At 49.8% G+C, this 20,757-nt stretch overlaps 1 protein-coding gene across 4 annotated transcripts in view; it reads right to left on the minus strand.

Moving 5' to 3' along the window:
• Positions 1-20,757, minus strand: part of ZCCHC17 (zinc finger CCHC-type containing 17) — a 48,514-nt gene that overhangs the window by 26,289 nt on the left and 1,468 nt on the right. For 3 of the 4 annotated variants that reach the window (XM_075333948.1, XM_075333946.1, XM_075333947.1), the window contains exons 2-6: positions 9,701-9,793; positions 5,858-5,915; positions 5,660-5,760; positions 4,109-4,200; positions 3,936-4,036 (exon numbers count right to left, since the gene is read on the minus strand). In XM_075333948.1, the coding sequence (XP_075190063.1) occupies positions 3,936-4,036; positions 4,109-4,200; positions 5,660-5,760; positions 5,858-5,915; positions 9,701-9,742 (394 nt within the window). In that variant the 5' untranslated portion in view covers positions 9,743-9,793. Of the gene's footprint in view, positions 1-3,935; positions 4,037-4,108; positions 4,201-4,280; positions 4,461-5,659; positions 5,761-5,857; positions 5,916-9,700; positions 9,794-20,757 lie in introns of those variants that run through there. The other variant, XM_075333949.1, reaches the window with a different exon arrangement.

The raw sequence follows: 20,757 nt of genomic DNA on the forward strand, positions 1-20,757 counted from the left end.
TCAAGGGGTGTGACTGACCCCGAAGAAGAGATTGCACCCCTGCCTGCAGCGAAAGCTGCTTGTCCAGCGGTAGCATGACTACTGCTGACTGAGTATGAAACTCCATCCCAAGGTACGTCAGTGATTGGGTCGGTATCAACTTGGATTTTGGGAAGTTGATGATCCACCCGAACTGCTGGAGAGTCGCCAGAGCGACGGAAAGGCTGTTTTGACACGCCATCTGAGAGGGTGCCCTGACCAGAAGATCGTCTAAGTAGGGAATCACCGAGTGGCCCTGAGAGTGTAGGACCGCCACAACAGATGCCATGACCTTGGTGAACACCCGTGGGGCTGTCGCCAGGCCGAAAGGCAATGCCACGAACTGAAGGTGTTCGTCCCCGATGGCGAAACGCAAAAAGCGTTGATGTTCGGGTGCGATCGGCACATGGAGATAAGCATCCTTAATGTCGATTGATGCTAGGAAGTCTCCTTGTGACATCGAAGCGATGACAGAGTGGAGAGACTCCATCCGAAACCGTCTGGTGCTCACATGTCTGTTGAGCAGTTTGAGGTCCAGAACGGGACGGAACGAGCCATTCTTCTTTGGCACCACAAACAAGTTGGAGTAAAAGCCGCGACCATGTTCCTGGAGGGGAACAGGGATCACAACTCCTTCTGTCTTCAGAGCGTTCACCGCCTGAAAAAGTGCATCGGCTCGCTAAAGAACCTCTTGGAAGCCGAGTCTGCCTTCCATTCGCGCAGCCACATGGCCCTGCGGACTGCCACAGAGTTAGCGGATGCCACCGCTGTACGGCTAGCAGAGTCTAAAACTGCGTTCATGGCGTAGGAAGAAAAAGCTGACGCCTGAGAAGTCAAAGACGCAACCTGCGGAGCAGAATTACGTGTGACCGCATTAATCTCAGTCAGACAAGCTGAGATAGCTTGTAGTGCCCACACGGCTGCACAGGCCAGGGCAAAAGACGCGCCCGTGGCTTCATAGATGGACTTTACCATGAGCTCTATCTGCCTGTCGGATCATCGCTAAAGGATGCCACTATCTGCAACCGATACCACAGATCTAGCCGCCAATCTAGAGACTGGGGGATCCACCTTGGGACATTGAGCCCAACCCTTAACCACGTCAGAGGGGAAGGGGTAACGTGTGTCAGTAAGGCGCTTAGTAAAGCGCTTGTCCGGAACCGCTCTGGGCTTCTGGACAGCATCTCTGAAGTTAGAGTGATCGAAAAGCGCACTCCGTGTACGTTTAGGGAACCGAAACTGGTGATTCTCCTGCTGAGAAGTCGACTCTTCTACCGGTGGCGGCGGGGGAGAGATATCTAACACCTGGTTGATGGACGAGATAAGGTCATTTACTATGGCGTCCCCTTCAGGTGTATCAAGATTGAGAGCAACGTCAGTGTCAGAGCCCTGAGCTGCGACGTCCGCCTCGTCCTCCAGAGAGTCCTCACGCTGGGAACCCGAGTAGCGTGAAGAAGTCGGGGAAAATTCACAGCGGGCCCGCTTAGCCGGTCTGGAACTGTGGTCCGGGCCGGGTCCTCCACGTGAGACCTAGGGCCCCCCCTGGGAACGTGCTGCGGCGCGGACAGAGAGGGGCCTGGAGGTGAAGATCCAACAGGGCCCGGGGCTTGTGTAAGGACCGGTCTGGACTGTAAAGCTTCAAGCAGCTTGGCAGACCATTTGTCCATAGACTGAGCCATGGATTGTGAGAGTGACTCAGAGAGTTTTTCAGCAAAAAACTGCAAACTCTGTCCCTGCCGCCTGGAACAGGGGGAGCAAGGGGTTCTACCTGAGCCGAGGGGCCCACTAGTGACCGAGGCTCAGGATGAGGAAGCAAAACAGGGGTTGAGCATTGCTCACAGTGAGGGTAGGTGGAACCCGCAGGTAACTTAGCCGCACAAGAGGTACAGGTCGCAAAATAACCCTGTGCCTTGCCACCCTTGCTCCTTGTGGACGACATGCTGTTGTCTCCTAGGAGAGTGATCACTGAGGGTATATGGGAAGGGTATACAGCCCGACCGAACAGAAATATATAAATATATATATAGTATCTAATCCGGCACCCTAAGGGGACCAGCACCGGGTGACCGGTGTGGCTTACCGACCGCTAAGAAGCGGAGTGTGTGTCCTCCAGATTCCCTGCCTTAGGTCTCCCAGCGTTGCAGAGCTTTTTCCAGGAAATCCTTCACAGGCAGAATGCCAAAGAAATGGCTGCCGGAGCTCTCAGGGGAGGAGTGGAGCCGTGGGCGGCGTTATAAAAAGTGCGGGAATCTGGAGTCCCCACAGTGATCAGTGAGGGGGGAGGAAACATACAGGATGCTCCGGCCCTCACAGCCGACGTCAGGCCGGCCGTCCCGCCCTTACCCCTGATAGACAGGCCCGGGGGCGGGAGTTTTGCTACTAGGCCGCAATTGAAGCCGGGGACTAAATTTAAGACCGCGGCCGACAAACAGGCGCGGTCGGCGCGGAAGTCCGCCGGCCGTCACAAATAAGCAGCTGCTGCAGCGTCCGGGATAAAGGCGCTCCATGCACATCCCCCATGGGGATACAGAGTACCTTAGTGATGCAGGGCCCGGTCCCTGAGGATAAATAAACTCCTGTCCGACAGATTCCCTCAGGGGCTGCGGAGGGAGCACGGTCCCAGTGGATGGATGACCGCTCAGGATCCCACTTCTCCCAGAGCCGCTAAGGGATGGTGAAGGAGACGGCATGAGGCTCCGGCCTTTGTACCCGCAATGGGTACCTCAACCTTAACAGCACCGCCGACATAGTGGGGTGAGAAGGGAACATGCCGGGGGCCCCGTGGGGGCCCACTTTTCTTCCAACCGATATAACTAATCTGAGATTCATGAGTGGATGTGTGCCTCCTTCCACACAAAGCATAAAACTGAGGAGCCCGTGATGCACGGGAGGGTGTATAGGCAGAGGGGAGGGGTTACACTTTTTGAAGTGTAATACTTTGTGTGGCCTCCGGAGGCAGAAGCTATACACCCCAATTGTCTGGGTCTCCCAATGGAGCGACAAAGAAAAATACAATGAAAAACCTTTTCCAATTCCCAACATATGCCTACATAGAGGAGGAGTGATAATTTGTGACTGTATCCAGAAGATCAGTTGTGCACATAAAAGAGGACAGTGCTGCATAGTGCATAGAAGACTGCTGCATTTCACACTTCAGACCAGTTTTTTCCTTGGTGTGGAAAACAAGTTGTGTCTGTAAACTGGTTATAGCCAATGTTGTAGACAATTGCCCAGGACTGTCATGGTCAATACCCCTAGTGCTGCTTGTATTTGTGTGTTAGGACTTAAAGGGCTTGTCTGTATTAGAAGCACATGGCAGCATTCCTCCAGCACCGCGGCTTTCTACAGGTTGGGAAGTGAGGTGTCACACAACCTGCTGACAGGGATGTCACTGTTTTTGTAAGGAAGCCATTATCTAATCTTGGACAACCTTTATAATAGAGGACACCATGTTGATTCATCAGACTGTGGCATAACAGGGCAGAGAGTTCACAAATTGGGTTATTTGGTGTGAAAACATCCTATACACTGGTCTAGCTGCAGATGAGTAATGTACTCACACTCCTCAGAGGAGGACTCTGATGGGTCTCTGTATAGTTAATACTTTGCATATGTACACTAAGTAACTGCTGAAAACTCAATAGCAATTTTCCTCTGCTGGAACTTTGCTGATGGCTACAGACTTGTATCATCAGTAACAATTCATATTGCCTAGTGCCAGAAGCCATTCAATGGAAATCTCACAACTACAATGGAAGCTAAAGTAAAAAAACAACCTTGTTTGTCGAAATGTAACAGCTGGGCTATAAGAGTGCTGTATTACCGAAAATCTAAACACTTATATTCACTATTCCCGCTGACCATAGAAATAGATGATAAAATGAGCCTCAGTGGTAGTGTAAATGTGCACGTCCTACCTTTACAGCCGCACTTCTTACACACAGTGTTCAGCACGGCCTCCAGTGTAATTTTCTGTTTGCTGTAGTCTCTAAACTCTCGTCGTTTTCTCTCATCCTGCCTGAAGAGGACAAATAGCATTAATATAGCAGATGCAAAAAACACAAAGATTTCAGACTCTGACATCACTTACTCCAGGACCACATTATTGGCGTCTAAATCTTTCCCAGTTCCTTGGTGCACCACTTTCATGGATAAGGAGATTTTTTGCTTCCCATCTTTTACCTGAAACAAGAATACAAAGATTTAGTCACTCGGAAAAGCTACAAATCCAATCATCTACTAAAAGGGACTGTTTCACTCACTGCTTTGTACCACTCCCCTCCCTCCCAGATACTACTTGTTGGGGAATAGAGCACTCCTGCTGAAGCCACACTTCGGACTAGCGGCATAATTCCACTGGATTCGCAGACTCTGCACCCTCCACTGATGCGAGGACAGGCAGCTCTGCCTCTGCAAGGCCGGAGGAGCGTGGATGCCCTGAAGCTGGCCAGATTGGGAGCTAACTTCTACTGGAAACAGCTTGGAAGGACTGTGTGTACGTTCACCACTGCAGACTTGTCCGGGCACCTCAACAATGAGCAGTAAACAATAAAAATCAAAATCACTTTGTTCTTAAGAACGGAGATGCTTTTTAATAACAAGTATATTGTAAAGTTGTTTGTTTTTACAAGTATTTTGTACTGTAGTGATTAAAGACAACTCCTTTATCCCACATGTACTGTGATCCTTCATATATCTTGAAGTTTTATATTTTTGCAAACACAAAGATGAGCAATATCTCTGTCAAGAAAATCTCTATCATCCTATCTAACTTGGCAAGGGCTGTGCCCGCCTAATTGTTTAATATTGCCCCAGTGGCTCATCTCTACCGGCAATGCCCGATAGCTTTTTTTACAATTTCTTCTTTTATTTTTTTTGTCCTCTTAATTCCAAGTGGATCTGTGGATGTCTGGGTTCCTGTATGTAAAGTGCATAGCTCAGAAGACCGGAGTGCACTCAGAGGATTTTACAAAGAATTGTACTAAATTGTTCAAAAGACCCCCCAAAATCACAAAGTACACATCTCAAGAGAAGAGTGCACAGCTACGGCTTGGGTGCTACACATGTTAGTATATCCGTTCTCTCTTGTGTACTTATACGCTTTCTATGCGTATTCGTGCTCCACTCTGTGTTGCGCTCAAGCAGGAGCTATGCGCTCCGATCCCCTGAACTGTTCACTTTGTTGGAGGTTTTTGAGCAATTGGAGGGAGGTTAAGGACCAGATTTTATCAAAGATTTAGTTACTCTTTAAGATTATCTTGAGCCATGTCTTGGATATCGACATTACACCATACCTTCATGAGCATGGATTTGGTAGTATGGAACGTAATGCATGTGTTTTGGAGTCATCAGAAGTCTGAGTTCATCTCTACCACTCTGTGCTTCTGATATGTCTATGGATATATGATAGATTGTGGCACCAGGTCTTACTTATATTTAGTGCTCATTGTTTAAAGCTTAGTCCCAGAAATACTAGATGATTTCTGTAACTGAGGAAGAGAATAAACTTTGAGATCAGACATCAATAAATGCATCTTGTCCGTAGAGGCAGCTGCAGGAAGCAAAACGTGCACTATCCATAGAGTCAGTAGCTGGCAATTTGGCAGAAGTTGTACAGTGTAACACAAATCTAGTGTCGTACCTCACGGCCAATGACTTTCACCCAAACTTTCTCTCCAACATCTACTACTTCAGAAGGACGCTCAACAGGAGCAGATGACATATGTGTTCTGTGAACAAGACCTGGCAAATTAAATATATGATGCGATTAACATCCATGGTTTTTAATTTTACAACAGGTTAGTAAAAGGGTAAGAGCTGGACAGTCCATCTAGCATACCTTGCTTTCTGCTGCCTGGTATTTTAATAAAGGCTCCATAGTCAGTCACATTTGCAACCTGTGGATAATCAGAAGTTAGCATACAGAATGTGATGAAACCACCATATGTAACAAAAGGCAAGATGGTCAAATGATCGTACATACACTACCTAATACATACAGCACCTTTATCGTTTTCATCAGTTGAGTGGGGTATACTGTATACCTTAGTACAATTTAAAGTGACGCCCTGAACGACAGCAGTGTACATTCTCTAATGCAGTATTTTATCGAGTGTCACCAGATACCCAATACCATCTGCATTAATTAATAGACTAGTATCTCAATGAGGTTACATTCCCTGCCAGAATGGCTGGATAATCCTTTTTTTACAGTAATTACTTAAAGAGAACCTGTCATTTAGTTTTCCCAATATCAAGTACAACCTTTATGGTAATTTTTAAAGAATCCTATTAAGCTGTATGTATGCCCCCAATCCCCTGTGCCTAGCTCAAAAAAAGACCTTTCATTATACCAATAGATGTCACGTCTTTAATGATGTGGTGAGATGATGTGGACTTTTGAAGGTAAATTATGAGAAAGCGGGTCATGATGTGGAAGAATGTCAGGAGAGTAGAGGCTAGTGACTTCACAGAATGACAAGCCTCCGATTTCCTGACACTCGTCTACATCAGGACACATTTTTATTACTTTTTGCAATGTCAAAAGTTTTCATATGCTGCCTTAAAACAATATGGGACAGCCCAAATGATGATGTCATGTCTTTGGAAGCTTTTGATAGGTTTATTGGCAACATCTGAGTTAACTAGAGACACACCTGTGGATGTCTTTTAATGCCCACCTGAAACACTGCTTCTTTGTGTAGCATCATGGGAAAGTCAAAATAAATCAGCCAAGATATCAGGAAGAGAATTGTGAACTTACACAAGTCTGGTTCATCCTTGGCTGCAATTTACAGATACCTGAAGGTGCCTCATTCATCTGTACAAATAATTATACTGTCTCACACCGCCTGCCCCAGTAACAAACATGGTGGAGGAGTTGGTTTTCTCCGGTCATAAAAATGCTGCTTCACCCTACTCCCACCCTCCGTTACTTTCCCCTCTTTTGAAGTGAACGCCATCCGCATCTACTCACCCTCCAACCTCCAGTTAGCTGTCATTTACCGCCCCTTGGTCCGGCCACCAGTTTTTTCGACCACTTCACCACCTGGCTACTTCATTTTCTTTCCACCGACATTCCCACCATCATCATGGGTGACATTAACATCCCCATCAACACTTCCAACTCATCTGTCTCTAAACGTCTAACACCCACTTCCTCCTTCGGCCTCACCCAATGGTCCTCTGCAGCTAATCACAAAGATGGTCATACACTTTACCTCATATTCACTCACCTCTGTTTCCTATCCTACCTCTCAAACTCATCACTCCCACTTTCTGACCACAAGCTACCCACATTTTCTTCCCTCTCTTTTCCAAGTACGCAATCCTCCCTCCACAACTTCCACAACCTCGCAGAAATATCAAACACCTTGATTTACAATCACTTCTCAGTCCCTTCTCCCTCTTGTAGACATTGCGTCTTTACACGATGCAGATGTTGCTCCCACTTTATATAACACCACAATCTCTGCAGCTCTCGAATTGGACGCCCCCCTCACACACATACCAAAACCCACACAATCAACAGACAACCCTGGCACACAAGTCAGACTGAAGAATTGAAACGGGTTTCCAAGATCGCTGATGGAAGAGGCCTCATTCCATTTAGCCCTTTGTCACATAGAAACAATCCCTCACCAATTTCAAGTCCACACTCACTGCTGCAAAACAAACTTAATATTCATCCCTCATATCCTCACTATCTCCCAACCCTAAACAACTATTCAACATTTTCAACTCTCTCCTCCGTCCCCCGGCACCACCTCCCTCTCCTCTCCTCTCCGCTGAAGACTTTGCCTCTTTCTTCAAGCAGAAGATGGACAACATCAGAGCAAGCTTTGTCCCGCAATCACCACAGCCCCTCCTCACAACTGCTCAGCCTTCTTCCTCCAGATCTAGCTTTTCCACCATGACAGAAGATCATCTTTTCCCTCTACTCTCAAGATCACATGTCACCACCTGTCTGCTTGACCCACTCCCATCCCACCTCATCCCCAATCTCACCACAGTCTTCATCCCAGCCCTAACCCATCTCTTCAACCTATCACTAACAACTGGTGTATTCTCTTCATGCTTTAAGCATGCCTCCATCAGACCCATGCTCAAAAAGCCCTCCCTTGACCTATCCTCTGTGTCAAACTATCGCCCCATATCACTTCTCCCCTATGCCTCAAAACTACTAGAACAGCATGTTCATCTTGAACTGTCCTCCTACCTCTCTTCCTGCTCCCTCTTTGACTGGTTACAATCTGGCTTCCGACCGCATCATTCCACTAAAACCGCCAAAGCTAAGCGACATTACTCGGTCCTCCTCCTGCTAGACCTGTCCTCTGCCTTCGAAACAGTAGACCATTCCAGTCTACTGCATATTCTCTCGTCTCTGGGCATCACAGACTTGGCCCTATCTGGGGTTTCCTCATACCTAACCGACGAAACTTTCAGCGTCTACCACTCTCACACCACTTAATCATCTCGCACCCTATGTGTCGGTGTCCCCCAAGGTTCAGTTTTAGGACCCCTGCTATTCTCCATCTACACCTTCGGCCTGGGACAGCTCATAGAGTCCCATGGCTTTCAGTATCACCTCTACGCTGATGATACGCAGATCTACCTCTCTGGATCTGACATCACCTCCCTATTAACCAAAATCCCACAATGTCTGTCTGCTATTTCATCCTTTTTCTCTCCTTGATTTCTAAAACTGAAAAAAGACAAAACAGACTTCATTATCTTTCCTCCTCCTCACTCAACCCATTCACCTGACATATCCATCAAAGTCAATGGCTGCTCACTCTCCCCAGTCCCATGTACTCGCTACCTGGGAGTAACTCTAGACTCTGATCTCTCTTTTAAGCCACACATCCAAGTCCTCTTTACCTCCTGCTGCCTCCAACTCAAAAATATTTCCTGGATTCATACATTCCTTTCCCAAGAAGCTTCAGAAACCCTAGGGCATGCCCTTATTATCTCCTGCCCGGACTATTGCAACCTCCTGCTCTGTGGCCTCCCTTTTAACAGTCTTGCACCGCTACAATCTATTATAAACTATGCTGCCCGGCTAATCCACCTGTCCCCCCGCTACTCCCCAACCTCTCCTCTCTGCCAATCCCTTCACTGGCTTCCCACTGCCCAATGACCTAAGGTCAAAACCCTAACCATGACCTACAAAAGCATCCACAACCTGTCTCCTCCCTACATCTGTGACCTAGTCTCCCGGTACCTACCCACGCATAACCTTCAATCCTCACAAGATCTCCTTCTCTACTCCCCTCTCATCTCCTCTTCCTGCCTAGCATCCAAGATTTCTCACATGCATCCTCCATACTCTGGAATGCTCTGCCACAACATATCAGACTCTCGCCTACCTTGACAAGCTTCAAAAGGAACCTGAAGACCCACCTCTTCTGACAAGCCTACAACCTGCCGTAACCCTCAGTCTGATATAGCATCGCTCGATCATCTTTACCATCACCTACTGTATCCTCACCCATTCCCTGTAGACTGTGAGCCCTCGCGGGCAGGGACCTCTCTCCTCCTGTACCAGTTTGTGCCTTATGATTATTGTACTTGTCCCTACTATGTATACCTCTTTCACATGTAAAGCACCATGGAATACATGGCGCTATAATAATAAATAATAATTACTGGAAACCGACACGAGACAGTCTATTCAGTTTACCTCTCCTTGGAAGACATCGTACAATTCTGGCACGTCATCCATTGCTGTACAATAGTTATTTTGGATTGGTAATACTTAGAATGATTTATCAATCTACAAGAAAAATACAAATGTTAATTTCATGGTGTAAAAAAAGTGGGATTCTTGATGTCTCCTTTACGCCCCATTATTCAGGCTCTGATAAGATCGCCATACAAATTAAAGAAGCCCTGCAAGTAGTAGCTCGTCTCCATTAATGTGTGTGGTGCGAGTGTATTACTATACACTTCTCCAGTATCCAGCTCCGCTCTTCGCAACACAAACACACTACATTACATGCACTTATAAACAAATTTATTAAAAAATATATTCACAGGACAGGCTTCAAGGAGATTTTATACCGCAGGGCAAACTTTCCACAATCCGTACAGCTTGCCAAATACTAAAGGGTACTTTACACGCTGTGATATCGATACCGATATCGCTAGCGAGCATACCCGTCGATTATGCGTCACGTGCACATCGCTGCCTGTGGCGCACAACATCGCTAGGAACAGTCACACATACTTACCTGCCTACCGACGTCGCTGTGACCGGCAAACCGCCTCCTTTCTAAGGGGGGCAGTTTGTTCGGCGCCATAGCGACGTCACTAAGCAGCCGCCCAATAGAAGCGAAGGGGCGGAGATGAGCGGGACGTAACATCCCGCCCACCTCCTTCCTTCCTCATTGACGGTGGCCGCAGGTACGGAGATGTTCCTCGTTCCTGCGGTGTCACACATAGCGATGTGTGCTGCCGCACTGCACATACGATATTTGGTGTTTGAACGACCTCTCCAAAACCAACGATTTGTACCACTTTTCCAATCGTTGAAGGTCGCTCGTACGTGTCACACGCTGCGATGTGCGTCACAAACACGGTGACCCCGACGATTAATTGTTAGCGATGTCGCAGCGTGTAAAGTACCCTTAAGTGTGTAATACCAATGTGTAAAGGGGGCTTTACACGGTAGCGATATCGCTAGCAATTTGTAGCGATAGCGAGCGTGTAAGTACCCACCCCTGTCGCACATGCGATTGTTTGTGATCGCTGCCGTAGCGAACGTTATCGCTACGGCAGCGTCACACATACTTACCTGGTCGGCGTCATCGCTGTGACTGCCGAACAATCCCTCCTTCAAGGGGGAGGGACGTTCGGCATCACAGCGACGTCACCGCAACGTCACTAAGCGGCCGGCCAATCAAAGTGGAGGGGCGGAGATGAGCAGGACGTAACATCCCGCCCACCTCCTTCCTTCCGCATTGTGGCCGGCGGCAGGTAAGGAGACGTTTCTCGCTCCTGCGGTGTCACACATAGCGATGTGTGCTGCCGCATGAGCGATGAACCACCTGGATAAACAACCCTTACTGATTTTTGAGTTTGGGACGACCTCTCCATGGTGAACGATTTTCACCATTTTTGAGGTCGCTTAAGGTCGCTGGTCAGTGTCACACGCTGCGATATCGTTAATGACGCCGGATGTGCGTCACTAACAACTTGACCCCGACGACAAACCATTAACAATATCGTAGCATGTAAAGCCCCCTTTAGTGTATTAGTACATAGCAACCTGCACTGATTGACGAAAAATTGCCCCGAGGTGGAAAATCCTTTGAAGTGGTTGTCCGCTAACTGAATACCTGCTTCAAACCATTGAAATTGGTTAAAGGATTTCACCAGCACAAAACTCCAGTGCTGGAGTTTTGTGCTGGTGAAATCCTTTAACCAATTTCAATGCACATGGACTGGCTCTCCAAACCTCTTCTCCGTGCACAGCCCAGGATTACTGGCTTCCATCACACAGGTGAGCTGGGCAAAAAACCTCTTTCTACCTGCTTCAAACCATGTATGTGACAAAGAAGGGAATTTTGTTTACTTACCGTAAATTCCTTTTCTTCTAGCTCCAATTGGGAGACCCAGACAATTGGGTGTATAGCTACTGCCTCCGGAGGCCACACAAAGTATTACACTTAAAAGTGTAAACCCCTCCCCTCTGCTATACACCCTCCCGTGCATCACGGGCTCCTCAGTTTTGGTGCAAAAGCAGGAAGGAGGAAACTTATAAATTGGTCTAAGGTAAATTCAATCCGAAGGATGTTCGGAGAACTGAAAACCATAACCAAGAACAATTCAACATGAACCACATGTGTACACAAAAAAACAACAGCCCGAAGGGAACAGGGGCGGGTGCTGGGTCTCCCAATTGGAGCTAGAAGAAAAGGAATTTACGGTAAGTAAACAAAATTCCCTTCTTCTTTGTCGCTCCATTGGGAGACCCAGACAATTGGGACGTCCAAAAGCAGTCCCTGGGTGGGTAAAAGAATACCTCGGTAAAAGAGCCGTAAAACGGCTCCTTCCTTACAGGTGGGCAACCGCCGCCTGAAGGACTCGCCTACCTAAGCTGGCATCTGCCGAAGCGTAGGTATGCACTTGATAGTGCTTCGTGAAAGTGTGCAGACTCGACCAGGTCGCCGCCTGACACACCTGCTGAGCCGTAGCCTGGTGCAGCAACGCCCAGGACGCACCCACGGCTCTGGCAGAATGGGCCTTCAGCCCTGAAGGAACCGGAAGCCCAGCAGAACGGTAGGCTTCAAGAATTGGTTCCTTGATCCACCGAGCCAAGGTTGACTTGGAAGCCTGCGACCCTTTACGCTGGCCAGCGACAAGGCCAAAGAGCGCATCCGAGCGGCGCAGGGGCGCCGTACGAGAAATGTAGAGTCTGAGTGCTCTCACCAGATCTAACAAGTGCAAATCCTTTTCACGTTGGTGAACCGGATGAGGACAAAAAGAAGGTAAGAAGATATCCTGATTGAGATGAAAAGAGGATACCACCTTCGGGAGAAATTCCGGAACCGGACGCAGAACCACCTTGTCCTGGTGAAACACCAGGAAGGGGGGCTTTGCATGACAGCGCTGCTATGTCAGACACTCTGCGGAGTGACGTGACTGCCACTAGGAAGACCACCTTCTGCGAAAGGCGTGAAAGAGAAATATCCCTCATTGGCTCGAAGGGTGGTTTCTGAAGAGCCGGTATCACCCTGTTCAGATCCCAGGGTTCTAGCTGACGCTTGTAAGGAGGGACTATGTGGCAAACCCCCTGCAGGAACGTGCGTACCTGAGGAAGCCTGGCTAGACGCTTTTGAAAAAACACAAAGCGCCGAAACTTGTCCCTTAAGGGAACCGAGAGACAACCCCTTTTCCATTCCGGATTGAAGGAAGGACAGAAAAGTGGGCAAGGCGAATGGCCAGAGAGTAAAACCCTGATCAGAGCACCAGGATAAGAAGATCTTCCACGTCCTGTGGTAGATCTTGGCGGACGTTGGTTTCCTGGCCTGTCTCATAGTGGCAATGACCTCTTGAGATAACCCTGAAGACGCTAGGATCCAGGACTCAATGGCCACACAGTCAGGTTGAGGGCCGCAGAATTCAGATGGAAAAAAGGCCCTTGAGACAGCAAGTCTGGCCGGTCTGGTGGTGTCCACGGTTGGCCTACCGTGAGATGCCACAGATCCGGGTACCATGACCTCCTCGGCCAGTCTGGAGCGACGAGGATGGCGCTGCGGCAGTCGGATCTGATCTTGCGTAACACTCTGGGCAGCATCGCCAGAGGAGGAAATACATAAGGCAGTTGAAACTGCGACCAATCCTGAACTAATGCGTCTGCCGCCAGAGCTCTGTGATCTTGAGGACGTGCCATGAATGCCGGGACCTTGTTGTTGTGCCGGGACGCCATTAGGTCGACGTCCGGCTTCCCCCAGCGGCAACAAATCTCTTGAAATACGTCCGGGTGAAGAGACCATTCCCCTGCGTCCATGCCCTGGCGACTGAGAAAGACTGCTTCCCAGTTTTCTACGCCCGGGATGTGAACTGCGGAGATGGTGGAGGCTGTGGCTTCCACCCACAGCAGAATCCGCTGGACTTCCTGGAAGGCTTGCCGACTGCGTGTGCCGCCTTGGTGGTTGATGTATGCCACCGCCGTGGCGTTGTCCGACTGAATTCGGATCTGCCCGCCTTCCAGCCATGGCTGGAACGCCTTTAGGGCTAGATACACTGCCCTTACCTCCAGAACCTTGATCTGGAGGGGGGACTCTGGCTGAGTCCATGTACCCTGAGCCCTGTGACGGAGGAAGACTCCCTGACAGACTCGCGTCCGCCGTGACCACAGCCCAGGATGGGGGCAGAAAGGATTTTCCCTTCGACAAGAAGTGGGAAGAAGCAACCACTGAAGGGAGGCCTTGGCTGCCCGAGAAAGGGAAACGTTCCTGTCGAGGGACGTCGACTTCCTGTCCCATTTGCGGAGAATGTCCCATTGAAGTGGACGCAGATGAAACTGCGCAAACGGAACTGCCTCCATTGCTGCCACCAACTTCCCTAGGAAGTGCATGAGGCGCCTCAAAGGGTGTGACTGGGCTCGAAGGAGCGATTGCACCCCTGTCTGTAGTGAACGCTGTTTGTCCAGCGGAAGCTTCACTATCGCTGAGAGAGTAGGAAACTCCATCCGAGATATGTCAGTGATTGGGCCGGTGTCAATTTTGACTTTGGGAAATTGAGGATCCACCCGAATCTCTGGAGAGTCTCCAGAGCAATGTTCAGGCTGTGTTGGCATGCCACCCGAGAGGGGGCCTTGACCAGCAGATTGTCTAAGTAAGGGATCACCGAGTGTCCCTGAGAGTGTAGGACTGCTACCACCATTGGCATGACCTTGGTGAAGACCCGTGGGGCTGTCGCCAGGCCGAAAGTTAGTGCCACGAATTGAAGGTGTACGTCCCCTATGGCGAATCGCAGGAAGCGCTGATGCTCTGGTGCAATCGGCACGTGGAGATAGGCATCCCTGATGTCGATTGATGCTAGGAAGTCTCCTTGGGCCATCAAGGCGATGGCAAAGCGGAGAGATTCCTTCCGGAACCGTCAGGTTCTCTGTCCGTTGAGCAGAGTGAAGTCCAGAACGGGGCGGAGTGATCCGTCCTATCTGGTACCACGAACAAGCTGGAGTAAAAAGCCGCGACTACGTTCTTGAAGGGGAACGAGGATCGCAACTCCTCCTGCCTCGGGGTACGGAGATGCTCTGAAGAAACGAGTCGGAGGACGAGAACTGAGCTCTATCCTGTGACCGTAAGACAGAATGTCTCCTTCATCGGTCTTGGACATGTGGGGACCACTCCCCTGACCTGGACCGCCATGCAGAAGAGGTTCTCTGGCTCTTCTGTGGCCCGTTGGACGATGAGGAATTGGACCTAGCTGAGGGTGCTGAGGTCCCTTTGGTTTGGGCTGGGTAGGCACGAGTCCTTGCGGACTGCCACCAGAGAGGCGGATGCTACCGCTGTGCGGCTGGCCGAATCCAGGACAGCATGCACGGCGGAGGATGAAAATACCACCGCCTGAGACGTCAAAGACACTAATTGCGGAGCAGAGTATGACCGCATTAATCTCAGACAGATCAGCTGAGATAGCCTGGAGTGCCCACCCCTGCAAAGGCTGGGGCAACGGACGCGCCTATGGCTTCATAGATGGATCTCATTAGGAGTTCTATGTGTCTGTCCGTGGCATTCTTGAGCGTGGAACCGTCAGCCACTGCTACTACTGATCTAGCCGCCAGTCAAGGGACTGGAGGGCACCTTGTGACACTGAGGCCAACCCTTAACAACGTCAGAGGGGAAGGGACAACGTGTGTTATAAGGCGTTCAGTAAAACGCTTGTCCGGGAAGGTGTGCTTCTGGACAGCATCTGTGAAGCCTTGAGAGCCACTTCCGGACAGAGTCCTGGGTTGCGACCTCCGCCCCATCCTCTAGAGAGTCCTCAAGCTGAGACCCTTGATGAAGTCGGGGGAAGATTCTAAGCAAGGCTGCTTAGCCGGACTGGGACTGCGGTTCGTGCTGGAGTCCACCTGTAATAACTAGAGGCCACCCCAGGAGCACGCTTCGTCGCAGACCGATAGAGGCCTGGGGTGATCCCGCAGTGCCCGGGACCTGTGTAAGGGGCCGGTCTGGACTGTAAACTCCTAGTCTCTTAGCAGACCATTTGTCCATAGCCTGAGCCATGGATGAAACTGCATACAAACATTATATATCCATATATACAGTTCAGCACTCTAGGGGGCCCAGCACCGAGAAAGCCCCCTGGCGTACCGACCCTGAAGCAGTATGTGCTGCTTAAAAACATGGCTGTCGGCGTATACAGTGGAGGGGGGAGCCGTGGGCGTAACCCCGAAAGTGCGGGAATCTGGTGCCCCGAGTGAAATATGAGGGGGGCGGAGGACAGCCGAGTGTGCTCCAGCCCTCACTGTCAGCCTCCGACTGACCGTCCCGCCCTTCCCCCTGACTGGCAGGCCGGGGCGGGAGTTTAAGGCGCTAGGCCGCAAAGCCGGGGGCTAAAGTTACAAACCGCAGCCGGCAAGCAGGCGCGGTAGTCGCCAAGTCTGAGTCCAAGGTGCTCTCTGCACCGTCCCCAAGGGGACACTGAGTACCTTGCGGGGATCAGCTCCGTAGCGTGATTAGTGAGGGGGGGGCGGAGGACAGCGAAGTGTGCTCCGGCCCTCACTGTCGGCGTCAGCCCGACTGTCCCGCCCTTCCCCCTGACTGGCAGGTCCGGGGGCGGGAGTTTAAGGCACTAGGCCGCGAAAGCCGGGTGCTAAAGTTAAACAGCGCGGCAGGCCGGCAGGCGCGGTCGGCGCGGTAGTACCGTACCAACCCCGCAGTCGCTGCCAAATCTGCCAAGGTGCTCCATGCACCGTCCCCAAGGGGACACTGAGTACCTCTGTGCCGTAGAGTGCTTAGTGAGGGGGACGGAGGACAGCAAGTGTGCTCCAGCTCTCACTGTCGGCGTTAGACCGACCGTCCCGCCCTTCCCCCTGACTGGCAGGGCCGGGGGCGGGAGTGAAAAGGCACTAGGCCGCAAAAGCCGGGGACTAAAGTTAAAAACCGCGGCCGGCAGGCAGGCGCGGTCGGCGCGGTAGTCCCGGCGTCATACGAATCACCTCAGGCGCTGCAGCGTCTGAGGCCAAGGTGCTCTATGCACCGTCCCCAAGGGGACACAGAGTACCTGTAGATGCAGGGCCCTGTCCCTGATGATACTCCTTCTCCTGTCCGGCAGAATCCCACAGGGGCTGCGGAGGGAGGCCGGTCCCAGTGCCTGGATGACCGGATAGGATCCCACTTCACCCAGAGCCCATAAGGGATGGGGAAGGAAAACAGCATGTGGCTCCTGCCTGTGTACCCGCAATGGGTACCTCAACCTTAACAGCACCGCCGACACAGTGGGGTGAGAAGGGAGCATGCTGGGGGCCCTGTTATGGGCCCTCTTTTCTTCCATCCGATATAGTCAGCAGCTGCTGCTGACCAAATTGTGGAGCTTGCGTGTATGTGTGCCTCCTTCGCACAAAGCATAAAAACTGAGGAGCCCGTGATGCACGGGAGGGTGTATAGCAGAGGGGAGGGGTTTACACTTTTAAGTGTAATACTTTGTGTGGCCTCCGGAGGCAGTAGCTATACACCCAATTGTCTGGGTCTCCCAATGGAGCGACAAAGAAAACGCCACTCCAGTATTTTGAGGAGCGGGGGTAGAGTTGGAGTGGCGCTTTAAATCCCGCCACCCTGCCCCAGGTGGTAAGCTCTAAGACTTTGTGCGCACATGTGCATTTTTCATGCGTTTTCACAGCATTTTAAACTGCTACATAAACGCATGCGTTCTGTGTCCCCAGCAAAGGCTATGAGAATTTTGCAAAATCTATGCGCACATTGCGTTTTAGAATGCAGTGTTTTGGATGCTGAAATTTTTTGCCAAAACGCTGCGTTCTAAAAAGCAACGTCATTTCTTTTGTGCGTTTTGGAAGCTTTTCCCACTCTGTCTATGGGAGAGCAAGCATCCAGAACGCAAGAATTCTGCATTCATTCTGCAATCCAAAATGCAGCTGCGTTTTGGAAAGCACATGCGGTGTCAAAACACTGCTGAATATTTGTCACGGCAGAACGCATATGTGCGCACATAGCCTTTTAGGCTATGTGCCCACGTAGCATATTTTCATACAGTTTCGCTGCGTTCTGCACCACAGCATAACTGCATGCGTCCTGCGTCCCCAGCACAATCTATGAAGATTGTGCCTAATCCATGCCTACATTGCGTATTAGAATGCAGCGCTTCGGCTGCTGACGAAACGCTGCGTTCTAAAAAGCAACATGCCACTTCTTTCATGCACTTTGGATGCAGCCCCCGCTCTGTCTATGGGAGAGGCTGCATCCAGAGCGCATGAAATCGGCTTTTCATTATGGACTATTTCTGCAGCGATTTGAAGCGCACGTGTGCTGTTCAAATTGCTGCAGAAATTTCTGCAGGGACAGAACGCAACGTGGGCACATAGTTAGGGTATGTGCGCACGTTGCATTCTCTGCAGTGCAGAAAAGAACGCACCCTCTTGCAGACTGGACACTGCATTTGTAAAAAAAAAAAAAAATACATCCACAATGCATGCATTTTGGATGCTTTTTCTATGCATTTTGCATGCGTTTTGGATACATTTTTGACAGTGCGTTCCCCCGGCAATTCAGCTCTGCTACATGCCGGCTGACATCACACACAGACAGAGCCGCGCAATGAGAATGAACTCGGGTGAACTTCACCCCGACTTCACTGTCATACCGCGGCTCTGTGTGTGTGGCGTCCTGCTTAGCGGTCACTCGTGAAGGACTCACCGGTGAGAGCTAATCCCCTGAATGACTGAAGTGAGCAGCGCGATTAGCGCTGTCGTCACTCAGGTTACCCGCGGCTAGCTGGAGTCCTCCACCCCATGACCGCAACTCACCTGTGACTTCATCGCTGATCGCGCGGCTCACTTCAGTTGCTGCGTGAAGCTCACAGAGAGCGGTCTGGTCTGTGACCGCTCTTGTCAGCTTCATATACAAATTAGCTGGACCAGTAAAGGAGCTTAGAAAAATTCATTCAGAAATTCATATACATAAAACATAACTTTTAATTCATGCAAGGAATAAAAGTGAACAATAATTCACTAGTGAGAATTAAAACCAGAGGTGCCAATAGTCCGACCATTCGGACCATAGCAGGCTGAGGGCACAGTTGAGGCCCAGAAGTACGGTCTGTCTCAGCTTACTCCAGGTCAAGTGAATTAGAACACTCAAACCCTCTACAGACCAGTCAGCTGAGATAGAAAAAAGTGCACACAAAAATAATTATTTCAATCAAGGCCCCATTTGAGTGGAACGCAAGCTATCCCTCCCATAGAGATGCATATGGCGTCACCATAGCGAAAATTTTTGAATCCCCTCCTGAATAGATAAACAATAATAATATAAACAATACATGTGTTTTCTGTTGAATATCCTTGTGGCCACATATGCCTAGGCCCCTTCTGATAAATGTGCCTGACCGATGATAATGCTGATCAATACCGGCATGTTTTGAGGTCTTGTACCTCCATGCCCGATATCTGTAATGTACTTTGCGGCTATTATATGTGGCGTCCATATCGCTATGGTGACGCCATATGCATCTCTATGGGAGGGATAGCTTGCGTTCCACTCACCTGGATGTGACGACATCAGGCAGTGTTTGCTGTGCAACGCGGCTTTGGATGACGCGGCACTTCCGGTCCAGCGGTCCTCTGGGAGTACGCGTCATCACAATTCTGACCGTTCTGCGCATGCGCTGGGCTATATATGGAGCGTCCGTCTGGACGCCGAGCGCGGCAACTTTGAAATGGGTCTGGATATACGCCAAAGTGCGGTGAGTCTTTTGAACCATGGGACTTGATGAATACGGCCTGGCAGGTAGTTTCCAGGGCTTACCTTTTACTTATTTCTATTTTTCTTAGTGACTGTTGCGTTATGGTGACACTTAGCAGCAGCCCGTTCTGATATCCCACTTGGACTCCCCTGATGATCTGTTTGTGAAACGTTGGGAGTGGGAAGATTCATCCATATGCCTGATACAGGTTTCCTGGCTTGTATGGGATTTGATGTGCTGATTCACAGCCCCCCTCAGGAGCCGTTATCCTGTCTGTATGCCTGATAGTATTTTCTGGACCTAGTAAGACCGTTCCCATATGACGTGGGATTTATTTATGGTTTCATATAGGTACCAGTATAACTGCCTGTGACACACTGTTGATTACTCCCCCTCAAATGGGGCCTTGATTGAAATAATTATTTTTGTGTGCACTTTTTTCTATCTCAGCTGACTGGTCTGTAGAGGGTTTGAGTGTTCTAATTCACTTGACCTGGAGTAAGCTGAGACAGACCGTACTTCTGGGCCTCAACTGTGCCCTCAGCCTGCTATGGTCCGAATGGTCGGACTATTGGCACCTCTGGTTTTAATTCTCACTAGTGAATTATTGTTCACTTTTATTCCTTGCATGAATTAAAAGTTATGTTTTATGTATATGAATTTTTCTAAGCTCCTTTACTGGTCCAGCTAATTTGTTGTGACTACTGTGGACTACCCCTAGTATTTTGCCAATAACTACTCAGCTTCATATAGCAGAGCTGGATGCGTCGCGGGACCTCGTGTGGATTACGTCGGACCTGGAGGGGTATTTGAGGATTTTAATAAAGTGGTGAAAGAGGGTGTTTTTTTGTCTTTTATTCCAAATAAATGATTTTTTGGATGTGTGTGTTTATTTTCTTTAACTTACAGGTTAATCATGGAAGGTATCTCGGGGAGACGCCTACCATGATTAACCTAGGACTTAGTGGCAGCTATGGGCTGCTGCCATTAACTCCTTATTACCTCGATTGCAACCGCACCGGGGCAATTCGGGATGAGCCGGGTAGAGTCCCAGGACTGTGGCATCTAAAAAATGCGGCAATTCCGGGCGGCTGCTGGCTGATATTGTTAGCCTGGGGGGCTCCCCATAACGTGGGGCTCCCCATCCTAAGAATACCAGCCTTCAGCCGTGTGGCTTTATCTTGGCTGGTAGCAAAATTGGGGGGGGGAACCACACATCGTTTTTTTTAAATTATTTATTTTACTGCACGATATAGACCCGCCCACCTGCGGCTGTGATTGGTTGCAGTGAGACAGCTGTCACTCAGC

The sequence above is a fragment of the Anomaloglossus baeobatrachus genome, chromosome 2, assembly GCF_048569485.1.
Source record: "Anomaloglossus baeobatrachus isolate aAnoBae1 chromosome 2, aAnoBae1.hap1, whole genome shotgun sequence".
Taxonomy (NCBI): Eukaryota; Metazoa; Chordata; class Amphibia; order Anura; family Aromobatidae; genus Anomaloglossus; species Anomaloglossus baeobatrachus.